Source organism: Lolium rigidum, chromosome 2 (genome assembly GCF_022539505.1).
Source record: "Lolium rigidum isolate FL_2022 chromosome 2, APGP_CSIRO_Lrig_0.1, whole genome shotgun sequence".
Lineage (NCBI taxonomy): Eukaryota > Viridiplantae > Streptophyta > Magnoliopsida > Poales > Poaceae > Lolium > Lolium rigidum.
Window position 1 is genome coordinate 145,973,700 of NC_061509.1, and position 19,277 is coordinate 145,992,976.

The 19,277-nt window shown below is 43.5% G+C and overlaps 1 protein-coding gene across 1 annotated transcript; it reads left to right on the forward strand.

The window, feature by feature from the left end:
* Positions 1-5,644: 5,644 nt before the first annotated feature.
* Positions 5,645-14,055, forward strand: LOC124692427 (protein argonaute 1A-like). Its single transcript, XM_047225804.1, has 23 exons — positions 5,645-5,953; positions 7,633-8,297; positions 8,375-8,595; positions 8,668-8,817; positions 8,899-9,032; positions 9,211-9,320; positions 9,436-9,542; positions 9,667-9,805; positions 9,915-10,031; positions 10,710-10,817; positions 10,922-10,993; positions 11,164-11,286; positions 11,402-11,567; positions 11,644-11,765; positions 11,850-11,987; positions 12,161-12,303; positions 12,388-12,450; positions 12,528-12,591; positions 12,693-12,831; positions 12,951-13,024; positions 13,089-13,183; positions 13,260-13,291; positions 13,411-14,055. The coding sequence occupies exons 1-23, from the start codon at positions 5,908-5,910 to the stop codon at positions 13,611-13,613; spliced, it is 3,231 nt and encodes a 1,076-aa protein (XP_047081760.1). The 5' UTR covers positions 5,645-5,907; the 3' UTR covers positions 13,614-14,055.
* Positions 14,056-19,277: the final 5,222 nt, after the last annotated feature.

Consider the following 19,277-nt stretch of genomic DNA (forward strand, 5'->3'; position numbering starts at 1 on the left):
CCCACAGACGACGCCAATTGACAAGGTATTAACTTGTCAATGCCTACAGATTGTAGACTAGGGTTTTAGTCGGAAGTAGAGGGCAAGTAGATCTCGAAGGTTTCAGCCGAAAAGTGCTTGACGATGTGAAAACTAGGGTTGCGTGAAACAATGAATCGATGCTCTCTTTGTCCCTCGACTCCCCCTTATATAGGAGGTGGAGTCGAGGGATTTCACAATACACAAGTTACAGAGTCCGGGAGGGTTTCCAACCCGTCCCGCAAGATTGCAAGTAGTATCTCCTAATACAACTCTAGCTTTCCTTAATAATAACTTGGGCTTCCGAATCTTCTTATCCTTCGAGTCATGGGCCTCCAGTAAACCCCGGGTACCATCTTCGGCAGGCCCATTGGGGATGCCTATGTCAAGGTGTGTGTGCGTTAGAGGAATCTGAGCCGCGACTCTAGTCATAGCAACAATGGTAGTTTATATAGTACATGATATGCATCTATCAATACATTTTACACATAATATGTTTCAATCTCATACATCAAATCGTAGAATAAAGATCCACCACATAGGAATTGATCATGTTAGGCGCTCATATGATACTAGATCTATGAAGAACAAGAGAGAAATAGATCAAACTACTTTCACAAACCCATAGTCCAGAGGTGGACTACTCCCTCTTCATCATGGTGATGATGGTAGAGACGCTGGAGAAGATAGAGATCCCTCCAGTGGCGGCTCTACCGGAGTTTACTCCTCCAATCTTCGCTGGTTCTGGCTCTGTTTTGGTGCTTGGTGTTTTTGTTGTGCTCCCCTCGAGGAAGCCTTGGGGGATCCTTTATATAGAGGTTTTTAGGTTAGACGGGGTCAGTGGGCGAAAGAATCAAGCGAATCAGACTACCGAGGAGGGAAAGAGCATGGGCGGCACGCCCACCCGAACTGGGCGCGCCACCTGCGCTCTTTTGGACCCTCTGATCCTTCTCGTGAGGTCAAGTGCTCCAAGTGCTTCTTTTGACGAAATATTAACATCCCCAAAATCCTAGCTCTGTTTGATTTTGTTTAGGTCCCTGTAGGCTAAAAAAATATACAAAACAGGGTTTCCTGTCCTGCAGGGTTATAACCAAAATAAAGAAGATCATCGGTAAATCCACAAAAATCAATATAAAACATGGATATGATATCATCTATGTTGAGAATATGTGGAAATATGTGTTAACAAACTAAAAAAGTTCATGCATACATTTTACATGCATCACCACCTCTACTCCCTCGCTCGAACCAGCCTTCCGTGCACATACTCGATCAAGCTCTAAGATCCTTGAAAACTAGTGATTGAAGGGGGTGAAGGCCATCCCCGTGACTCTTGTAGTCATGGCCCATATGTTCACAAAGTTGGCATCAATTTGGTAGCCGTTCATACTTCACTAAAAAACTCCCTTCTTTCTGAACGAACCATCAAGACAACACTTCTTAATTGTTTTCGCACGTCCAACTTCACCTTTACTCCAAAGAAAATCAATTCACCATCTTTAGAAATCCCTTCACCATAAATAAATTTCCCCAATTTAGAGGCCAAGGATTTAATGATTGGAGCATAGCCAATCGGGAGATCATGGATTTGAATTCATATATCAATATGGAATAGCTCGATTGTTGAAGGTTTTGTGAACCGTCATATAGCTCAATCAGTAGTAGATTGTGACGAAAGCTCCAAGGTCCACCTTCCATTACTCGCTCCCAATCTCCCATGCAAGCAAACTGGAAAGTATGCAGATTGCCCTCTAGACAACTTGTTTTCACTTATTGCGCGAGATCCCGAGTAGATCACATGTTCTTAACTTCTTATATAGCTAGAAATTAGAGTACCCCACTTTCATAAAAACTCTAGAGATTTCAAGCCACCGCATCGCCTCTGCTGGCAGTGGACCTTCCTCTTTAAAGAAAACGTCGTCTAGATATCATCCTCCTTGAACCCCAGCTGCTTCATCATTGCTTCAACCCCCCCATGCACTCCACTGGATGACGAAATCGCTTGATCTTCCATGATTGATATCCACAATGAAAAAGAGAACCCCGAGTCCTAGAAAACCCATCCCACCTGCACGCCTGATCCAAGGCCGGGCAACGGTGCATAGATCGTCTCGTAGTCAGTCCGAGATCAAGCATAGCGACAAGGACCGGGAGGAATCAGGGAAAGATGTACTCAACGTCAGCGACGCCACGAGAGACTCAAAACCCTAACTAGCGGAAAAAACATCGGTCATGCATCTTGCATTGGGTAAAATGAAAAGTTTTTTTCTTCGAAATGGGGCATTGCCCCCCTCTGCATCAATGTGATGCACACGGCTTTTCATTTATTTGAAAGGTTCAAAATTATTCATAAGTTTACATCACGGATCAGAGATGGTTGAGACAAGTATCAACCATCGGAAAATGAATAAAACACGGAATTATCTATTTTGTATCCTACTAGTGTGTTGCCACCCAGTAGTCTGGAAAAAGAAGTCCTGAGTAACCGTCAGCAGACGGTTGCACCCAATATCCATAGTCTCCCGCTGGTCCTCCGGAAGAAGGAAAACCCATTGTTGAATCCAGTACGGCGCACGCCGTATAACCTGCAAAAAATTAGTTCCCTTTTGTCTGTTAAAAACTATATCATTCCGGTTTGTCCAAATAGACCAACATACAACAGATATGCCAATCCGTATTCTATTCTTATCCAATTTATGAACCCCATTAAGCCAATTACCAAACATATTAGTAATATTTGCAGGTAGGTGTATACCAAAAGTTTGCCAAACAATTTTAGCAAATGGACATGATAAAAATAAGTGATTTATGGTTTCTGGCTCTTTACAAAAGCAACATTTAGTGCATCCATGCCAATTACGTTTAAACAAATTGTCTTTTGTGAGCAGCACTTTACTGTTAAGAAACCACATAATTTTGTTGATCTTTAGAGGAATTTTTAATTCCACAAATATTTGGGTAAAAATGGAGTATGACCATTCATTAAGTTAAGATACATTGATTTGACCGAAAATATTCGGAAATCACTAAGGTTCCAAACAAATTTATCCGGATTGTTTGTCAACTGTACCATTATTAGCCGCTGACAAAGATTAATCCATTGATTTCATTTGTTTTCGTTAAAAGCTCTTCTAAAAGCAATATTAAGCGGATTTTGTGCCAACACAGTAGCAACTAAATGTACTATATTATACAACACCGGATATTGCTGTGCTAAAGAAGTGTCTCCTAGCCAAATGTCCTCCCAAAACCGAGTATCGGATCCATTCCCCACTTTGAAAACCCCGTTGCTAAAAAAATCATCTTTAACACGCATAAGACCCTTCCAAAATGGAGAATCAGTAGGTTTCCCCTCAACCTTGCTAACGTTTGGTTTTTCAAATATTTATTAGAAAGAAGTTGTTGCCACATTCCCTCGTCAGTGAGAATTTTAAACAACCATCTACTTAGCAAACATTTGTTTTTTAGTTCAAGAACTTCAATGCCTAACCCTCCTTGGTCTTTAGGTCTACAAACGATATTCCATTTTGTAAGCCTATACTTCTTCTTCTTCGTTTCACCCGTTTGCCAAAAAAATTTGAGCGGTAGAAATCCAAACGTTTTCTGACCCCTACAGGAGTTTCAAGGAATGACAACATGAACATTGGCAAACTCGTCAAAACCGAATTGATTAAGATTAACCGATCTCCGTAGGATAGTAGTTTACTTCGCCAAGTCCCTAGTTTTGCCCCAAAACATCTCTCTATAGGATTCCATTCAGAATTTCTAAGTTTCCGATAATGCACCGGAATACTGAGATATCTTATTGGTAAGGACCCAGCCTCACACCCAAAGATTTGTCTGTAATCCTGTTCCTTTTCTTTTGCATTCCCAAAATAGAATATCTCACTTTTATGAAAGTTAATTTTCAAGCCAGACAATTGCTCAAACATAGAAAGGGTTAATTTCATATTTATGGTCTTTTCAACATCATGTTCCAAAAATAATATTGTATCATCCGCATATTGGAGTATCAATACTCCCCCATCAACCAAATGAGGAATGAGACTCCCTACATGACCCTCTTCTTTCGCACGAGCAATTAAGATGGCATGAACGTCGGCAACAATGTTGAAAAGAATTGGAGAAAATGGGTCACCTTGTCTCAATCCTTTTCTAGTTTGGAAATTGTGTCCAATATCGTCATTAACCTTAGTTCCGACACTACCTCCCTGGACAAAGTTTTTAATCAAATCACACCATTTGGGATCGAAGCCTTTCATCCTTAGTACTTGTTGGAGGAACGGCCATTTAACTTTGTCGCAAGTCTTCTCAAAGTCAATTTTGAAAAGAACTCCATGTCATCCTTAATTATACTCCAACAATGTTGGTAAAATGAAAAGTAAATAGCACAAGTATAGTTTGCTTTTCTTTAGCGGAAGTATAGTTTGCTTGGCAGAAGAATCCACAAGGTATTCATTGTAGGCCCAGTTCTACTCCTATGGCCCAACTAGAAGATTTGGGCTACATCATTTTGGTGAACATGACAAACGCGAACAGCCGTCGGGCCTTTCCATGTTCTTTTTTTGGACACATGCCCTGCAAGGTTTGTGGTTTCTGCCTGACAGAAAAGAAGAGAATGAAATGAATAGAAACTTTGTCTCCCAGTAATAAACAAACAGCACGGAGGTGCCTTGGGGGGCATGCGATAAGTTCAGTGAGTCGCAATTCAATCCCACTCTATAGTGCTTTAGCTTTACACCTGAGCACGCAACAGTGCAAGTGCACATAGAAGAAATTCAGAATAGTCTCACAGTTGCAGTTGCAGGTTCTTTTCTCGAGCAAAGAAAGCCGCGCGCATGAACGGACTATAGGAGTGGCCTGAACACGTCGGCAGCTGCACGGCGCACGAACGAGAGCGGAGAGCGCGCTATCCGATCCATTCCTGCCCGACTTTAGCAAGTGCAAACATCAGAGAGGTTCAGGGATCAGGATTCAGGAAGTGCTCGGTCGTTTTCCTGGTTCAGGTACAGCCATTGCCATCGCCGGAAACGGGCCTTCTTTCCCTAGCTGGCCCTTGTGGCGTGTGACGGGGCGCTTTCTTTCTTGTAAGCAACGATCTCGAAAGATACTATATATACTAATAATCTCGCTGCATCGTTATCCCAGAGGATATCGATCAGGATGATCACCACTTGCCAATAAAATTGGCCATTGGGTTGTCAGCCCCCAAGCAACCAATGATCGGCGGTGCGAGTGGCCGAGCACATGAGGTAGTAGCTAGGAACCATCAAACCAGCGATCGGCCGGTCTATTTCCAGCATATATATGTACCACGACGAGCAAGACGCTGACATGCCGAGCCCGACGTTCACCAAGCCCTGACCTGACCTGTCATTCTCATGAGTAGGAGCTAGCAGACACCAGCCAATTAAGCTCCGACCGTCGAGCTGAAACTAGCTGATTTGTTTAGTAGGAGGCGCCAAATTGAGCAGTAGCCAATGCGATCGATCGCCGCCATGTTCACGCACAGTGCCCTGGTGCGGGCGCCCGTGTGCTAGCTGCACCTCACCATCACCGGCAGCGATTGGCGACGGCTGTACGTGCGGTGCCGCATCAGCCGCCACGATACACACTAGCTACTAGCTAGTGTCTCTTTTCTATGCGCGCGGACTGGCGGGGGGAAGGTCAGAACTCAGAAGGAGACAGCAAGAACACACCCACCACCAACAAGCGTTATCTATCTGAGAATTTTTAACAACACCGGCTTCGCGTCTTCCGCTTCGCCCCCCTAGCTCCTTCGTCGCCTTTCCTCGTTCGCTGCGGATTCGAGATCCATATATTCGCCATTGCTGTCGGCGACTTCGGGGCGCCGACTGTATGTACTGATCGTCTTCTGGCCTTGTTGCCATGGCCTTCCAGATGGACAACGGCAGGCACCGCTCCCGCGATCAAGGTATGTGTCTACGCGTAACTCGCATGTTCCTCTCTGCTCTTGGCTTTTGCTTAGTTCCTTCGGCAGCGTAGCATGCTGCTGCTCGTTCTCCGTCCTTTTTCGCTTATAAGTTATAACTGAACTCGTTCCCTATCTCTGTGCGTCTGCCTGTGTGTGTGTGTTTGTTGTTGTTGTTGTTTTGGCTTGTCGGGTCTACGAGGTTCTCCGGCCATGTCCAACTGTCAGCTTGCAGCCATGGACGCTGCTGTTTTGCTTTCTACTGGAGTATGTTGAATTCTTGATATCTGACGTGCTGTTGTTCTGCATCAAAACATCCACCAATTTTGCCTCCACAATGTCGAAATTACCCTTTCGCCTCCGCGGCACTCCCCAAAAATCTATCCCCAACCGCCGAGCCGTCTTCTGCCGCCCAGCGAAAACACCCGATGCGGCGGCCCGGCGAGCCTTCTCCCGCGCCACTCTACGCTACTCACAACGCCCCGAAACCCCTCCCCTCCCGCCCCGTCCACTTCCACGGTTCTATTCCACCACGGCTACGCGAGCGATTGGCGCCACCCCTCCTCGCCCCGCCCCGCCCCAAACCATCCCGTCGGCCTCCACGCCCTGGCCGCCATGACAGCTAGAGCGCGCCTGGCGACCTCAATAGCAAGGCCGCGCACGGCGACCTCTCCACGGCAAGATTTTCCTCCTCCCTAACAGCTTCCCAGTACCCGCATCATGTGTTTTGTCACTCTGAAATAGAAATGTTGTGGACTTGTTTCGATCTGAACAGTGACTAAAATATATGGCGGGATTTTGCTGAGTAAATTGCAGGATTGTTAGCACTACCTCCGTTCGAAAAACATAAGGCATATAAATTAGTCAAAGTAAAATCTTACCAAGTTATATTTATACTTTTTTCCCCCGCTCCATAATTCTTGTTGTGGTTTTAGCTCAAATTAAACTAAAATACCAAGGCAAGAATCATGAAATGGAGGGAGTATACTACGGAAATGTTGTTTTATGGTCAGTTGTAAGAACATGTTTTGTAATGCTGGATCTGTTACTATTGATTTGGTATTATAGATGTTCATACATTTTTCTATATAAAGATGGTCAAACTTAGAACATGTCGAGCCTTGTCTAAATTTTACTCCTTGTTTCTTGGAACAGAGGGAGTAGCATATGATTCAACTGGACGTTATTCAATGGCATATAAACAATTTCTGTTTGTTTGTTTGTTTGATTCACCTGGGACAAAGAAAAAAAATCTGTTTTTGTTGTTGTTGTGTCTAAACTAATTAATGTGGTGAGAAATTGGACCGCCTTAAGAAAAAAATGTTTTTGATTTTTGATTTTGACATTTGGGGACATAACAAAGACCATTGTTCACATAATGGATGAGGCTTATGTTAATACGCATGTTGCTGCTTGTAAACAACTGCAAAACCTGTATTTCACTTTAGGCCATACAAGTCGGCATATCTAGTGGTCTTCAGTTCTATGGAAGAATCTGACAATCTCCATTGTCTTGATTTTAGTTTGTGTTTTGTCATTCTATTCTGTCTTTACTTGAAGCTCAACTTGATACTCTTTAGTATTAATATTTCTATGTATGCCTTGAATATTTGATTTTTGACACGCTTAATTTTGTTCATGTTGCTGAACATGAATATATATATATTTGCTTCGCCTTGCAGCTTTAACTATGGTGAAAAATAAAAAATATGCTCCCCCTTGCGCCGGGGAAAGTTCTGAAAATAAGGAAGCTACAAGAGGCCCTGGACAGGGACCGTCACAGCGAGTTGAGAGAGCCCAACAGCATGGAGATGGCGGCAGGGTACATGCCAATACTCAATATTCTCAACAAGGTGCTCGTGGTGGTCGACGTTACCAGGATCCAATACCACATCAACCCTCTAACGATCCTGCTAAGTATCAAGCACGTGGGTGTTATGGCCGTGGTGCCCCACGCCAAAGAGGAACACCACGACCATACAATGACGGGCGTAGGAGTGGCAGTGGTGGACGCGGAGTTCCTACTACTACATCAGTAACACTTCCCGAACTGCACCAAGCCCCACAAGTCCATCACCAAGTTCCTGTGGTTACACCTTCACCACCTGAAACTGGCTCATCCTCACTACATGTTGAAGTGAACACTGGACAGGTCCAGCTACAGTTTCAGCAACTTGCTATCCCAGATCAGAGTTCCTCTAGACAGGGTATGCAACTAGCACCACCGTCGAGTAAATCAGTAAGATTTCCGATGCGCCCTGGCAAGGGCACATCTGGCAGTAGGTGCATTGTCAAAGCGAATCATTTCTCTGCGGAACTGCCTGATAAAGATCTTCACCAGTATGATGTAAGCTCCCCATCTCGCAGAAGTTTTTGTACATATAGTATGCTTCTTTTACGAGCTTTCATTTGATATGGCATCAGGTATCTATTATTCCCGATGTTCCTTCCCGTGGTGTCAATCGTGCTGTCATTGGAGAACTTGTAACACACTACAGACAATCTCATCTGGGGGGTCGTCTTCCCGCCTATGATGGAAGGAAGAGCCTATATACTGCTGGGCCGTTGCCATTTACTACTAGGACATTTGAAATTATTCTGCAGGATGAGGAGGATAGACTTGGTGGTCCACAAGTTGCACAAAGGTATGCTATTCTGGACATATTCGTGACCTGATACAGTGTATGTTCCTTACTGATACACCTGCCTGTCTTAAGGCGTGAAAATTTTTTTAAGGTCATTATCAAATTTGCCGCGCGTGCTGATCTCCATCATTTAGCAATGTTTTTAGCCGGGAAGCTACCGGATGCTCCTCAAGAAGCTATTCAAGTGCTTGATATTGTTCTACGTGAATTACCTACTGCAAGGTAACTTTTCGCACCGTATTTATGCATCAATATTACTTTGGTTACATACTTGTTGAACACTTATTCATTTCTCATGTGTAGGTATTCCCCAGTTGCCAGGTCATTTTATTCACCTAACCTAGGGACGCGCCAGCAACTTGGTGATGGCTTGGAAAGTTGGCGTGGTTTTTACCAGAGCATACGACCCACACAGATGGGACTTTCATTGAATATTGGTTAGATACTTAAATCATAACTCGTTGTCTTCAGCATCCGTAGTTAATATTTATTTCTCAGTTGCTATGCTTGAGTTTTTCTTAAAACTCGTGTTCCTTGTTCAGTCCAGTTCTAGGTCATTAAATTGATTCTGGTCTTCTCTGGCACTTTCAACTAGCTTGACATTTTCTCTTGCAGATATGTCATCTACAGCGTTCATCGAGCCTTTACCTGTTATTGATTTCGTTGCACAACTCTTAAACAGAAATGTTGCAGTCAGACTATTATCAGATGCTGACCGTGTGAAGGTTAGGTTATTCTATCAACTACCACATTGTTTATTTGCAATACACAATGCTTAAGTTGTAGTTTTGAGCTCACTCTTCACTTCACCAAGCTTCCATCCTTGTCTCCACTGGTCAGATCAAGAAGGCTTTACGAGGTGTAAAGGTTGAGGTCACACATAGAGGCAATATGCGCAGAAAGTATCGTATATTTGGACTTACCTCACAAGCAACAAGAGAATTAACGTATGTAGTTCACTTACCTATATGTGAAGCCTCTGGGCCCTTTTTTATGTCCATCACCCTGTTAAAGATATATGCATAGTAAGATAATTTGATTATTGCACTTGCTTGGTTTGGCATTCAACAGCTTCCCTATAGATGACAATGGAACCGTGAAGACAGTAATACAGTACTTCCAGGAGACATACGGTTTTAACATTCAGCATACCACTTTACCTTGCTTGCTAGTGGGCAACCCACAAAAACCAAACTATCTTCCGATGGAGGTTAGCATCCTGAACAACATCTATAACTTCGATGCATCATATTTTTCTAACATATTTTACCGTAAAAGCATTCTTTCATGTATAATTTCATTTTACATCGAAATTTCAGGTCTGTAAGATTGTGGAGGGACAGCGTTACTCGAAACGACTGAATGACAAACAGATAACTGCTCTTCTGTTAGTAACCTGCCAACGGCCCCAACAGCGGGAGCTGGACATTTTGCAGGTAATTTGGCCACATTTTGCAGTGTGAGTTGTTTTTAACTTGCTTATATGTTCTGTACTAGTGTACTATAGTGTTTTGTGAATTCATTCTACTTTCTTGCCATGTTCTACATCTGGCTTTAGTCACAGGCGTATACAAGCTTCATCCAATTTCTTAAATATATTTATCTATTAAATTGTACTTGGTTTTTCTTTTTCAAAAACTAATTGGACATGGATTTTAAAGAAGCCCATAAACTTATTATCACAATTAGAATTTGTATTGCCTTTGTACTCCTTCCATTCCAAAATAGTTGGTGTTCTAGGTTTGTCCTAAGTCACACTTCTCTATGTTTGACCGAAGTTATAAGAAAATGTGTCAATATCTACAACGTCTCATCCATATAAAAAATATTGTACGATGAATGTAATAAAACTGAATTGGTGTTTTAGAAGTTGATATATATTTTTACAAACTTGATCAAACAAAAAGTATTTTGACTTAGGACAAACATAGAATGCCAACTATTTTGGAATGCAGGGAGTATGTGTCAACGTGGCTTAATTGGCGTAAATTGCTCCTTTTGGTGTAACACCACAGATAGCAATCAATTGTCTTTTTCTTCGTATATAATGATTAGCCGGCAACAAGATTGGTTTCTAAGTTTAACCTCTTTCTTGTTTCGTCTTCGGTTATCAGACGGTGAATCTCAACGCATACCATGAGGATCCATATGCACAGGAGTTTGGCATAAGGATTGATGAGCGCCTTGCATCTGTTGAAGCTCGTATCCTTCCTCCCCCTAGAGTAAGTTAAATGTTTGAACACATGGCTAACATGTTTCATCTCTCAAGTCTAATTTATATGTTATGCCTTTTCCTAGATGCCTGACTACTGTCCTTTATTCTTAGCTTAAGTACCATGATAGTGGCAGAGAGAAGGATGTCTTGCCAAGAATTGGCCAATGGAATATGAGGAATAAGGTATGCTCGTAAAGTAAATTCCAAAAAGAACCTCAATATAAACTCCCCATTCCACCAATACTTGGTTTTCATTCGGTAACTATTGTATGGGTGATTATATCGAACATTTTGTCTTTGGCAATAGAGTTTACAATTGCAAATTAATTTTCTTGGTAATGTGCTTCTTGCAGAAAATGGTTAACGGTGGGACAGTTAATAACTGGATATGCATTAACTTTTCCCGGAATGTCCCAGATAATGCTGCGAGGAATTTCTGTCGTGAGCTGGCTGACATGTGCCAAACATCTGGGATGGTAGGTCTCTATCATCTACACAGTGCCTCCAGACATCTATTTTTCAGTATATTTATGTGTATTATACTACTGTATTAATGTTCTTTCTCACGTGCTTCTCTTTCTCCCACCATAGGACTTTTCAATTGATCCTCTGTTTCCTCCTTTAACTACGAGACCTGAAAATGTAGAGAGAGCACTCAGAGCACGCTATCAAGATGCCATGAATGCTTTGAAACCACTCGGCAGGCAACTTGACCTGCTTATTGTAATTTTGCCTGACAATAATGGTTCTCTTTATGGTATGCATTTTAGTTCAAAAGACAAGAAAGTGTATTATCTGATTCAAATATTAACTTATTCTTCTCATTCCTTAAGGTAATATCAAAAGAATATGTGAGACAGATCTTGGATTGGTATCTCAATGCTGTCTTGCGAAACATATTTATAAGAGGAGCCCACAGTATCTTCCAAATGTTGCCCTTAAAATTAATGTCAAGGTTTGTTTTGTTCTGTGGCTTCAACCTGGTCTTTGTAGTTCTTTTCTTTATATGCTTCTTTTTCACATTCCTTCACTCCTGTAGGTGGGAGGAAGAAATACTGTACTTGTCGATGCTTTGTCAAGGAGAATTCCCCTTGTTAGTGACAGACCAACCATTATATTTGGCGCTGATGTTTCCCATCCTCATCCTGGAGAAGATTCTAGTCCTTCCATCGCAGCTGTAGGTGCATAACATGTCAATCTTAAATCGTATCATGTATGTATTATCATATAGTAAAACTTATATTCTGGGTGGAAGGTTTGGTATTTCCATGTTGAGCATCCACTTTTCAGTTTTACTGTTGCCATGTTGGCATCTCGCTGGGCGTCTGTAATGATTTCATGCTCACGCAGGTTGTTGCTTCTCAAGACTGGCCCGAGGTCACCAAGTATGCTGGATTAGTGAGTGCACAAACCCGTCGTCAGGAGTTGATACAAGATCTTTTTAAAACGTGGCAAGATCCCCAGAGAGGGACTGTAACTGGTGGAATGGTTAAGTATGATCTTTTTCACTTGCAAAGTTGCAATACATAATTTTTCTTGAAGGTTTTACATATATACAAGTTCTATTTACTATGCAGAGAACTTCTCATTTCCTTTCGGCAATCAACTGGACAGAAACCCCAGAGGATCATATTCTATAGGTACTAATCTCCATCTAAGCATATCCAATTGGCATCATTGTCCAGAACTTCACATATTTAACATTTCTTTTTTTCAGGGATGGTGTTAGCGAAGGACAGTTCTACCAGGTTCTGGGGTTTGAGCTTGATGCCATTAGACAGGTGAGTTTATCTTTTCTAAATATTCTCACATGATACTCGCAAAAACAAATTATAGATGAGATTTTTCATTGAGTCTGAAATGGCACTTTGGTTTAATCTAGGCCTGCGCATCCTTGGAGCCCAACTATCAGCCACCTGTTACCTTTGTGGTGGTCCAGAAGCGTCATCATACACGACTCTTTGCTAATAACCACAACGATCAGCGCAGTGTTGATGGAAAAAGTGGAAACATACTGCCTGGTAAGTTGTTGCCTTGTTAGTGAACTTAGTTGTTCTTGATAGCTTCTCGACCCTATGCATGAAAGCTCAATTCTTAATTCAAGTTCAAATTTTCATTATCGTCTTATATCTTATTTTAGGCACTGTGGTTGATTCAAAGATATGTCATCCTACTGAGTTCGATTTCTACCTTTGTAGCCATGCTGGTATTCAGGTTAGTTTTACTATATATACATGTTAAAAGGGATGGACTTCATTTAACCTTACATTACTTTTAGGGAACAAGCCGCCCGGCTCATTACCATGTCCTGTGGGACGAAAACAAATTTTCTGCAGATGGTTTGCAGACTCTCACTAACAACTTATGCTACACGTAATTTACTGTCACACCTCCATTTCGATGCTTATATGCATGATCAGTAAACTGACCAATGTTTCTGTTGTTGCAGCTATGCACGGTGCACCCGTTCTGTATCAGTTGGTAAGCAGATGTGTCAAAACTCTCCATTCTATTTTATCAAGTTATTAATGTGCAAAAAAATTATTTGTATTATCCAGCATTATTGCATATTCAAACAATGTGTTTTTTTTTTTTTGCAGTGCCTCCTGCATACTATGCTCACCTTGCAGCTTTCCGAGCTCGGTTCTACATGGAACCAGATGCTTCCGATGGTGGTTCGGTTGCAAGTGGTGTTACCACAAGCCGCGGCCCTAATGGGCCACGCAGAGCTGTTGGGAATGTTGCTGTTAAGCCTCTACCTGAGCTGAAGGAAAACGTGAAACGTGTCATGTTTTACTGCTAAGTTTAGAAGCAACACCTCTGGGCCGTTCCTGTTGATTTTTGTGAATGTGTGGGATTGTCAGTGCTGAGCGTTTCTTAACAATTGGTACAAACATGTACTTCCGAAGGTACTCCATTACCATCTCGCTGGATTGATGTTCTTGGAAACTTTAAATTCATTTAATCCAATCTATCTTCTACCAAGTCGCACTGTGAGCCAGTTGACGAGTCCTGATCAGAGTGCGAAGTCGTCAGGTGTACTCACTGAGCATGCAACAAGGAAGCTGAACAATTCGCAGTATCTTGTTAGATGTCACAGCTAGCTCATGTTTACCAACTACACTCATATTTGTCAATCCTTTCTTTGCGGTGACAGTAGCAATAATCAGATAAATGTATCTACAAACACCTAAGTGCAATGTACGGTAGCAATCATCAGATAAATGTACACTCATATTTGCCAATCCTTACCGCTGCCCGCCACCCGCCGTCGGCCACCTCGCCGCCGTAGGCCATCGCCCGTCCTCGTCTGGGTCCTCCTCCGTTTACCTCCGTTGGTCCTCGTACCTCTGCCGGCGATCACCGGAATCTCGTTGAAACCCTAATTCCAGCGGACTTTGAAAAGATAGTCCGGGCGAAGCCTTGTCGGATTTGCACCAAGTTCGTAGTGACGCCGTCGTGATGCCGGAGCGATCTCTCTACCTCGACTCCAACTTGCTGGAACAAGAAGGAGCCGACGTCATCAAGCATTACGTGTGCATCACCTCGGAGCCACCGCACAAGCGACGGAGTTGATCGAGTTGGATCGCCAAGATTGAATGGATCGTGATCGTCTACATCGACACCAACCATTAAGCTTCCACACCCGATTTGCAATGTTACACAAGTCAAGTTATCGCATTGTTACATGCTACTGCATCCTTACATGCATCTTCTAGATTAGATCTTGGTGGTTTATTCGTTGTTTTTTTTTTTTTGAGAAACACAGTACAAACGCAGACGCTCGCATACACGCGCATACACTCACCCCTATGAACGCACACACGCACACCCCTACCCTATGAGTACCTCCGGAAGACTGAGCCGGCGGAGTGGTTTTTTATTCGTTGTTATGTAGGAATTTTTTATTTTCTATTCTACGAATCCCTACAAGGATGTTGTTAAAATGTGGCCTGAGATCATCACACATGGAAATTCCATTCTACTCTCTGGGATGACAGTTGGTCCGGGGACCATCATAGTTTCTTTCCCCCGGCTTCATTCCTTGGCAAAGAAAAGGAAAATTCCAGTCCTTAAAGCTAAAAAGCAGAAAATGGTCAATCCTAGATAATACATGCTTCTTCTACCACTATCTTTGGTAGCCTCTAAGCATTGCACCACTTCAATCTAGCATCTAAATAATTTTGATCAGAAGTGACTAAATACTCATGGTTCTTTCGGGGAGGCACAATATACTCCACAAAAAGGGTTTATGATGCAATTACTGTACCACACAAGAAGCCCCACTAGTCGAAATATGCTAATTGGGGAGCGAGTATTAGTGGTGTGCCACCACTGTAGCACACCAGTGGTAATATTAGTGGCGTGCCACCATTGTACTCAGACCACTTTTATACGTGTTATGAAATCTACTTGCCCATTTGACAAAATTCTTCTTTTAGATTCAAATTCAATACTTACAGACTGAATTGAAAGTGAACTATGGCTAGAATTTTTTTTTCTCGGTAGAGGTTGCTAGATCTGTATTGTGCTCGAATGGCTCAAATGAGGAGATGAGTTATGACTTGTCCTCATGTGACTTCAGTCGAATATTTTGGTGGAAGCTTAATCAGGAATGGAGCACCAGATTTTCGCATTACCACATTTTTTAGATGGTAGGCTCAAGATGAGCTCGGCTTTAACTAATGAACTCTCCACATGGCAGAGTACAAAGCACCCACAACTCAACACGCCCACTCGACAAAGTAACATTAGGATCCAGGGGACTATGTCCCATCAATACGATATATTATAGATGCATCTTCAGCATCACTCCTAACAAGGCCGAGTGCTCCAACGACTAAAACCTACATACCGACTGAACATAGATAGAATGAGATACATAGGAGACTCAATCAGCCGACGACCCCTCTCTAAGTGCCCGTTCATAGGAACGCCTCGCGGAGGGAATGTTCCAAGATCCCTCCCTAAGTGCATGTTCAATAGCAATGTCAGGCGGATGTCAGCCGCCTGGTGGAGGGGAATGTTCCAAGATCCCTCCCTAGGTACCCATTCAATAGGAACGTCTGACAGAGGGGAATGTTCCAAGATCCCTCTCTAAGTGCCCGTTCAATAGTAATGTCAGCCGACAACCCTCTCTAAGTGCCCGTTCATAGGAACATATGACGGAGTGGAATGTTCCAAGATCCCTCCCTAAGTGCCCGTTCAATAGCAATGTTAGGCTCCACGGCTAGGGAATAATAAGGAGGGGTAGCGATCCTTCAGAGGCCCTGGCCCCTGCCACCAGTCCACCTAGAGTCTGGTAGAAGTGCCATTGCGAACCACAAGTCTTGCCCCCAAGCAGAACACGGCTTTCACCTTCTGGATAGACTTCCAGAATTGGGATCCATATAAGCAAGTCTTTGGATCTCAGGTATTTGTTCCTCGGAATGTCTACCCACAGACCTTGTTCTGCAACATACAGCTTCCAAATCTATTTCGTCATTAAGAAAATATTCATAATCTTAGTGTCAACAATGCCAAGGCCCCCCAAAGGACATGGGCTTGCACATGGCATCCCACCTGACCCGATGATATTTCCGCTTCGGGCAACTTGCTTCCCAGAAAAATCAGGAATGATGGTTGTCAAACACTTGATGCACACATGCACTCAGTAGACACACTCCCATCACATGCATGGGGAAATTGTAAAGGCAGACATTGATAAGGATAAGCCCGACGGCTGAGGATATAAACATGTCCATCCATGGGGCTTCCCTCTTTCCCACCTTGATTCCCAACCCCCTCCCCCCACGTCGCTCCCTACTACGACATGATCACATATAGGCAAGCCTAAGTAGGTAAAGGGGAAGGTCCCAAATTTCTAATTAAGCATATTTGCAACACGCTGTTGGAATTCCGGTGATGTCCCCCAAACCATACCCTCACTCTTGTGAAAATTGATGCAGAGTCCCGGCATATTTTCAAAGCATAAGAGTAAGAATTTAAAGTTAGCAATGGCCAACTCATCCCGTTCTATCATGGTAATCGTATCATCATCTTATTGCAGATGCGATACACCACCCGAGATGAGGTGCGGGACAACCCCACTAATATACCCCGCAGCCTGAGCCTCCCCCAGGATTTCATCCATGGCATCGATTGCAAAGTCGAAGAGAACAGGGAGAGGGGGTCTCCCTGATTCACCATTCACCCATTCCATTTCGTCATTAAGAAAATATTCATAATCTTAGTGTCAACAATTCCAAGGCCCCCCAAAGAACATGGGCTTGCACATGGCATCCCACCTGACCCGATGATATTTCCGCTTCGGGCAACTTGCTTCCCAGAAAAATCAGGAATGATGGTTGTCAAACACTTGATGCACAGTAGACACACCCCCATCACATGCATGGGGAAATTGGAAAGGCAGGCATTGATAAGGATAAGCCCGACGGCTGAGGATATAAACATGTCCATCCATGGAGCTTCCCTCTTTCCCACCTTGATTCCCAACATTCCATGGCATCGACTGCAAAGTCGAAGAGAATAGGGAGAGGGGGTCTCCCTGACGCACCATACACCCATTCCATTTCATCATTAAGAAAATATTCATAATCTTAGTGTCAACAATGCCAAGGCCCCCCAAAGAACATGGGCTTGCACATGGCATCCCACCTGACCCGATGATATTTCCGCTTCGGGCAACTTGCTTCCCAGAAAAATCAGGAATGATGGTTGTCAAACACTTGATGCACACAGGCACTCAGTAGACACACCCCATCACATGCATGGGGAAATTGGAAAGGCAGACATTGATAAGGATAAGCCCGACGGCTGAGGATATAAACATGTCCATCCATGGTGCTTCCCTCTTTCCCACCTTGATTCCCAACCCCCCTCCCCCCACGTCGCTCCCTACTACGACCTGATCACATATAGGAAAGCCTAAGTAGGTAAAGGGGAAGGTCCCAAATTTCCAATTAAGCATATTTGCAACACGCTGTTGGAATTCCGGTGATGTCCCCCAAACCATACCCTCACTCTTGTGGAAATTGATGCAGAGTCCCGGCATATTTTCAAAGCATAAGAGTAAGAATTTAAGGTTAGCAATGGCCAACTCCTCCCGTTCTATCATGGTAATTGTATCATCATCTTATTGCAGATGTGATACACCACCCGAGATGAGGTGCGGGACAACCCCACTAATATACCCCGCAGCCTGAGCCTCCCCCAGGATTTCATCCATGGCATCGACTGCAAAGTCGAAGAGAATAGGGAGAGGGGGTATCCCTGATGCACCAATCACCCATTCCATTTCGTCATTCAGAAAATATTCATAATCTTAGTGTCAACAATGCCAAGGCCCCCCAAAGGACATGGGCTTGCACATGGCATCCCACCTAACCCGATGATATTTCCGTTTCGAGCAACTTGCTTCCCAGAAAAATCAGGAATGATGGTTGTCAAACACTTGATGCACACAGGCACTCAGTAGACACACTCCCATCACATGCATGGGGAAATTGGAAAGGCAGGCATTGATAAGGATAAGCCTGATGACTAAGGATATAAACATGTCCATCCATGGGGCTTCCCTCTTTCCCACCTTGATTCCCAACCCCCCTCCCCCGACGTCGCTCCCTACTACGACCTGATCACATATAAGCAAGCCTAAGTAGGTAAAGGGGAAGGTCCCAAATTTAAAATTAAGCATATTTGCAACACGCTGTTGGAATTCCGGTGATGTCCCCCAAACCATACCCTCACTCTTGTGAAAATTGATGTAGAGTCCCGGCATATTTTCAAAGCATAAGAGTAAAAATTTAAGGTTAGCAATGGCCAACTTCTCCCGTTCTATCATGGTAATCGTATCATTATCTTATTGCAGATGCGATACACCACCCGTGATGTGGTGCGGGACAACCCCACTAATATACCCCGCAGCCTGAGCCTCCCACAGGATTTCATCCATGGCATCGACTGCAAAGTCGAAGAGAATAGGGAGAGGGGGTCTCCCTGACACACCATTCACCCATTCCATTTCGTCATTAAGAAAATATTCATAATCTTAGTGTCAACAATGCCAAGGCCCCCCAAAGAACATGGGCTTGCACATGGCATCCCACCTGATCCGATGATATTTCCGCTTCGGGCAACTTGCTTCCCAGAAAAATCAGGAATGATGGTTGTCAAACACTTGATGCACACAGGCACTCAGTAGACACACCTCGATCACATGCATGGGGAAATAGGAAAGGCGGGCATTGATAAGGATAAGCCCGACGGCTGAGGATATAAACATGTCCATCCATGGGGCTTCCCTCTTTCCCACCTTGATTCCCAACCCCCCTCCCCCCACGTCGCTCCCTACTACGACCTGATCACATATAGGCAAGCCTAAGTAGGTAAAGGGGAAGGTCCCAAATTTCCAATTAAGCGTATTTGCAACACACTGTTGGAATTCCGGTGATGTCGCCTAAACCAT